This window comes from Physeter macrocephalus, chromosome 6, assembly GCF_002837175.3.
Source record: "Physeter macrocephalus isolate SW-GA chromosome 6, ASM283717v5, whole genome shotgun sequence".
Classification (NCBI taxonomy): Eukaryota; Metazoa; Chordata; class Mammalia; order Artiodactyla; family Physeteridae; genus Physeter; species Physeter macrocephalus.
The window spans coordinates 55,557,931-55,564,184 of record NC_041219.1 but is presented as its reverse complement, the minus strand read 5'-3'; the positions used below and the strand labels follow the sequence as shown (position 1 = coordinate 55,564,184).

The 6,254-nt window shown below is 41.4% G+C and overlaps 1 protein-coding gene across 4 annotated transcripts in view; it reads right to left on the bottom strand.

Moving 5' to 3' along the window:
• TULP3 (TUB like protein 3) overlaps positions 1-6,254 on the bottom strand; it is a 26,026-nt gene that overhangs the window by 14,928 nt on the left and 4,844 nt on the right. For 2 of the 4 annotated variants that reach the window (XM_028490913.2, XM_028490912.2), the window contains exons 2-3: positions 1,092-1,251; positions 209-385 (exon numbers count right to left, since the gene is read on the bottom strand). In XM_028490913.2, coding sequence (XP_028346714.1) covers positions 209-385; positions 1,092-1,251 — 337 coding nt within the window. Of the gene's footprint in view, positions 1-208; positions 386-1,091; positions 1,252-1,577; positions 1,687-2,306; positions 2,347-6,254 lie in introns of all 4 variants that reach the window. The other 2 variants (XM_055085421.1, XM_007117048.4) reach the window with 2 other exon arrangements.

Genomic DNA, 6,254 nt, shown 5'->3' with positions numbered 1-6,254 from the left:
TATATATATATATATATATATATATATATATATATATGTATTTTGGCTGCACCGCGCAGCTTGTGGGATCTTAGTTCCCCGACCAGGGATCGAGCCTGGGCCCTTGGCAGTGAAAGCACAGAGTCCTAACTACTGGCCCGCCAGGGAATTCCCTGTTTTATATTTTATTTAACTAACTCACTGCCTCAAAACTGTTACCAATCCTCACCATGTTTCTGGAGAATCTCCTGAAGGTCTGGCTTGGAAGCAGGGTCCCAAGTGCCATCTCCATCAGCACTTCCTTCAGTATCCTCCTCCGTGGCAGAAGATCCTACTGAGAGAACGTGAAGTCTCGTTTCCACGTCTTGAGCATGTGGCTTCAGGAAGGCAGCGGGACCCTCAATGCCTAGGGGCCCAACAAAAGGAAGAAAGAAGGAAGCATTATCCACTGTTTGGCTGGATGGTTTTGGTGTATGTGATCCGAATTAAGAACCACCACGCCGTCTCACCTCTCCTTCTTTAACGCCCACGAGGACATCTGTTAACAGAGGACTCCATTTTATTACCTGGTGTTCATTTCGTCAACACGCCCTGACTGCCACTAAAGTAAGTGTACCTGAGGTTGTGCTTTAGAAACTTAAGAATGAGACTGAAAGCCAAGTAGGTCCTCCGAAGTCCATCCGGATCTCGTCCCAGCCAGGAGCCGAGGGGGCTCGCTTCAGAGCTGTTTAACCCTGTTCCTCCTTTACCCCGTCGCTGACTCAGATGCCCCTCTGAGTCCGGCTACGGGAAGAATGGGTGCTCTCTACCTGCTCCTGGCTCCATGGTTAACTCTGCCAGGAGGCAACAACCAAGCCTGGCAGCTCCTCAAGTGGGCAGTTCTGGACACTTTCATTTTGCATCTAAAACAACAGTTCCAGGACGGCTGTGAACTTTAAGGTATCCTCCACTGATCAGACCACTGCTTTTATTCCAACGCAAAGGCCCTGAATGCAATTATAAAGATAAACGATGCTAACATTGTCCCTTCGGTCCATCTGAGAATCCCCCTGCCTCCCCCAGGTCTGTGAAAACCGTGAAGCAGCAGGCAGAGATGCCGCCTGAGTACGCACCGTGGAGGGTGACACCGCCGCGTGGGGCCTGAGGTTCCACCAGCGGGGCGCGCTCCTCACTTCCCCTCGGCTTTGACCGGCGTGGCCGGGCTTCTGGGTTCGGCTGCACCATGAGCGGCTCCAGGCGCTTCTTTCTCTGCTTCTTCTCCAGCAGCGCTCTCTGGGGAAAATTGTGACAGCACGGCCAGGAGAGTAAGGATGAGATCTAGCTACTTCAACATATACAGCCTTTCATGGATCCTTACAAAACCCCTTGTAAATTCAATTTTCCCACTTAAGAAATGGGAAAATTGAGACACAGAGAGAGGTAAGGATTCATTCACTTCATTTAATAAATATTTACTAAACACCTATAAAAGATCTATCTAAAATTATACATATGTATTTCTAGCAAAGCGAGACCATGATCTAAGGATATTAAAAATATATAGTAATTAACATATTATGATCAAAGCACAATCAAATTTAAAATATATGAACACATACGAATAGGAGAAAAGATGAAGGAACACGGTAATGGTGATTTCTCTGGGTGGTAGAATATGGATGATTATTTTTCCTTTTCCTAGTTTTCTAAGTTTTCTTACTTTTGTAACTGGAAGAAAAAGATAAAACTTGTTATCCACCGGGTGTGGAGAAAAGGGGACCCTCCTGCACTGTTGATGGGAATGTAAATTGGTGCAGCCACTATGGAGAACAGTATGGAGGTTCCTTAAAAAATTAAAAATAGAGCTACCATATGATCCTGCAATCCCACTCCTGGGCATATATTTGGAGAAAAACTTGGCTCGAAAGAATACATGCACCCCAATGTTCATTGCAGCGCTGTTTACAATAGCTAAGACATGGAAGCAACCTAAATGTCCATAGACAGATGAATGGATAAAGAAGATGTGGTACATATACAGAGTGGAATATTACTCAGCCATAAAAAAGAATGAAATAATGCCATTTACAGCAACATGGATGGACCTAGAGATTATCATACCAAGTGAAGTCAGAGCAAGACAAGTATCATATGATATCGCTTGTATGCGGAATCTAAAAAAAATAATACAAATGAACTTATTTACAAAACAGAAATAGACTCACAGAGAATGAACTTGTGGTTACCAAAGGGGAAGGACTGGGGTCGGGGGGAAGGATAGAATGGGAGTTTGGGATTGACATGTACACACTACTCATATTTAAAATAGATAACCAACAAGGACCTACTGTATAGCACAGGGAACTCTGCTCAATATTCTGTTATAACCTAAATGGGAAAAAAATTTGAAAAAGAATAGACACATGTATATGTATAACTTAATCATTTTGCTGTACACCTTAAACACATTATTAATCAACTATACTCCAATATAAAATTAAAAATTAAAAAAAAACATTATCCTCTAAACCCCAAACTATTTTCATGTTTTAATCAACTAAAAAGCAGTAAGTTTTGCTTTCTTGCTCATTTTTACATAATTAGTAATCCAACAAATTAGCGTCAAGGATAAGATGGGAAAAAAATGGCAGTTGGAAAATTCCAATAAAAAACAATCAACTCTATGGATAAAAACAAGATAAAAGAGTAGGGTAGCAGGAAAAGTCAGGAAAAAAGCATGAGAGACTATCAGAAAAAAATCCAATGAGATGAAAAGGAAGATACCAGCATATATACTATTTTTAAGCCTTGGCAAATAAGAGCTTATAATACATAGAAACTACTATGGATCTGGGATGTCTCAGAACAGGAGAGTGTCAAGCCCCAAGCTAAAAAATTAAGCCATGATTTAAAAGCATAGATATATAACCTACTTTACTGTTTCTCAGGCAAAAAGCCAACTGTTTACTTTTTTCATTGATACTGCTTTTAAAAAGTGCCACTAGGAAGAAGAGTTAATCTAAGGGGTGAGACTATTAGTAGGAAAGGAACCATTTTTTTCCAGAACTGGCCTGATGAAAGCTTGCAGATAAACTCAGAAGACAGAAGAAATATACCTATTCTTTTTTACCCAACCTTGTGCATAAGGAAAAAGACTATGGGTGCTAAAATAATATGCCAAAGGGACTGTGCTGTCAAGAATGAAAAGAGAGCTTAGAGCAAGTTGGGAAAGAATAATAGGGGTTTTTGAGGTTATTCTGAGATCCATGAATTAGTACACAGAGGTGGACCCTAACGTCCCAGGAACACTAAATACACAGGAGGTTATAATGAGGTTCTCCCCCTGGAACTTGCTGATAAGATTCTTCTAGCAACTAAGAAGTCTGTATAGTGGATAAGAAGTAAACTAACTGCCTGAAAGAGATGGCAAACATGAAGTATAAAGACATGAGAAACTGTCGCATATTATCCATGTGGCCACAGCTATTTGGTCTCAAATAGTCTCATAACTGTGAAACAACTGGGGCCTCCCTGGCGGTCCAGTGGTTAACACTCCGCTCTCCCACTGCAGGGGCACAGGTTTGATCCCTGGTCCAGGAACTAAGATACTGTATGCCGCGTGGTAAAGCCAAAAAAATAAAAAATAAAATAACTGTGAAACAACTGATGAAACAAGAACATGAGCCACAGCGAATCCATTTTATTAACATATGTAAAGAAAAAATTGTTGTACAGAAAAGGAGCATTCTGCTCGTGGTCTAGAAAAAAGCAGCCAAAGAGCAAGAATTTGACAGCATATGTCCATCCTGTCCAAGAAAGAGAGATACTGACTCTGGCAGACAAGCGCACCCTATCTACTGGGAAAGCTCCCTCTCTCTGAGGACAGGAAACTATCCAAGGCTTCTTCATGGTCTTGCTGAACGAGCCCTCGGGACTATCTCCTTCTCTTTCCTCTGACTCCTTGCTTACCAATCAGCCTTCTCATTTTCAGTCTAACTTCTTGTTCTTCCCAAGAACAGAGCATTATAAACAGTAGCAATGAATACGCACTGCAGGAGTACAGAGTTCTCACTGTAAATGAATAAACTGGCATCTGGCTTCATGACTGAGTGTTGTAAGTTTGACTGGTGTGCATCTGTTCCAGAGGACAATTCTGCCTGTGGTCTAGAAAAGGGGAACCAAAGAGCTAGATGTCACGTTACATCTGGGCTCACTGACAAAACCAAGTTCTGAGACCTGCAAAGCGTAGACTAGATTTGTGGCCACAGTGATCCCATTAAGGTGTCTGGTGAAGCCCTTCTCTATCCATGTCAACGTTAGTCACACCCATTCAGATCAACAGCTTAAGAAAAAACAACTCTAGATTCAAACTGTGAACCTCAAGGACACATCTGCTACATTATTGCACTGAATATACCCTCCTATTGTCCAAGTTTGTAAATAAGAAAAAAACCCACAAAATACGCACAAATGGGCAAACTGCCATCTTGGTAAAAACTATCACCTAACTTAGCATTCTAATCACCCTCACATAATTTGGACGGAGGAGAAGAGATGTGGTTGAGTTTCAATGTAATGGTGTCAAGTTGTTTATGCTTTACCTTCCCTGAAAAGCTTAGTGCTTAGATGAGGCTATGTAAACAAAGGACTCCTTACCTTTGTAAGGGGAAGGTCAGGGCAGTCGGGAAAAGAGCCAAAGGTGACTGTTTGATGCCTAAATACAATTTAAAATGTTGACTTCAGGACTTTAAGTGTCACATAAACTAAACCTTTAAATTTCCCAGCTCCCTGGAAACTGAGCAATAACTCAAAGACTCCATCTTCTCCAGAATCTGGTGGTAGGTCCTACTATCATTCCCTGAAGCAAAATACTGAATGGTAATACCAAAATAAATGAGGACATAAAGGAGATTATATTCGGGGGGGAGGGGTTCCATCAAAGGACTCGATCCAATAAAATAATAAATCCCATGCAAGCCTCAAATTAATGATAGCTTGAGACTCCACTGATTCTCAATTTTCTAAGGACTCCCAGAGATAATGGGTTGGTTACTTTATGACATTCTTGGAACGGACTGCGTAACCGCAGGTACAAGATCACAATGGTTGCCAGAGGTCTATCAGTTTGGCTAAAAATAATCAACCTTCCTGGCACACAAAGAGAGATCATGGGAGGATGAAACTAAAAGTTTAAAATTGGACTTTTTTTTTTGGCCACACGAAACGGCTCTGGGGATCATAGTTCCCTGACCAGGGGTGGAACCCGCGCCCTTGCAGTGGAAGCGCCGAGTCCTAACCCCAGGACCGCCAGGAGTCCCTGAATCAGACTTCTTCAAGTACCGATTCGACGCACTGATGGCTGCCTCCCTTCGAAGGGTGCGTATCCATAGATGGGGACCCAGCCCAAAGGGACTGTGCTATACTTTAATCCATTGACCGCCAGAAGGCATAAACGTTCTCCACCTAATGTGCATACCTGTCTGAGTAACATCCCTGAAAGAATCTGAAAATCTTTACATTCTGGAGCTAGCTAAGGTGTCACATACCCCGAAAATATGAGTATCTAGTGACAGTAGTAAAAATAAAAGCAAAATATACTCAGTGGGGATAAATGGTGGTGGGACAACTGGATATCCACATGCAAAAGAGTGATTTTGGACCCTGCCTCATACCATATAAAAAGATTAACTCAAAACAGATCATGGAAAGTGTAAAACTCTTAAAAAAAAAAAACACAGGAGCGAGTCTTTGTAACCTCGTTTAGGCAATGGTTTCTTAGATGACACCCCAAGTGCAAGTGACAAAAGAAAAAAATAGATAAAACTTTTGGGCTGAAGATGATACCATCAAAAAAGTAAAAAGACAACCCACAGAATTGGAGAAAATATTTACAAATAATATTTCTGATAAAGAACTTGCATCTACACTATATAAAGAACTCTTACAACTCAAAACCAAAAAGAAAGTAACCCAGTTAAAAAACGGGCAAAGGATTTGGATGGACATTTCTCCAAAGAGAACATACAGATGGCCACTAAAAATGTTCAACATCACTAGTCATTAGGGAAATGCAAATCAAGACTATAATGAGACTCTACTTCAGACTCACTAAAATGGCTCTAATCAAAGACAGACAATACATGAAGAAATTAGTGGTAGGACGGGAATAAAACACAGACCTACTAGAGCATGGACTTGAGGACATGGGGAGGGGGAAGGGTAAGCTGTGACGAAGTGAGAGAGTGCCAGGGACATATATGCACTACCAAATGTAAATTAGATAGCTAGTGGGAAGC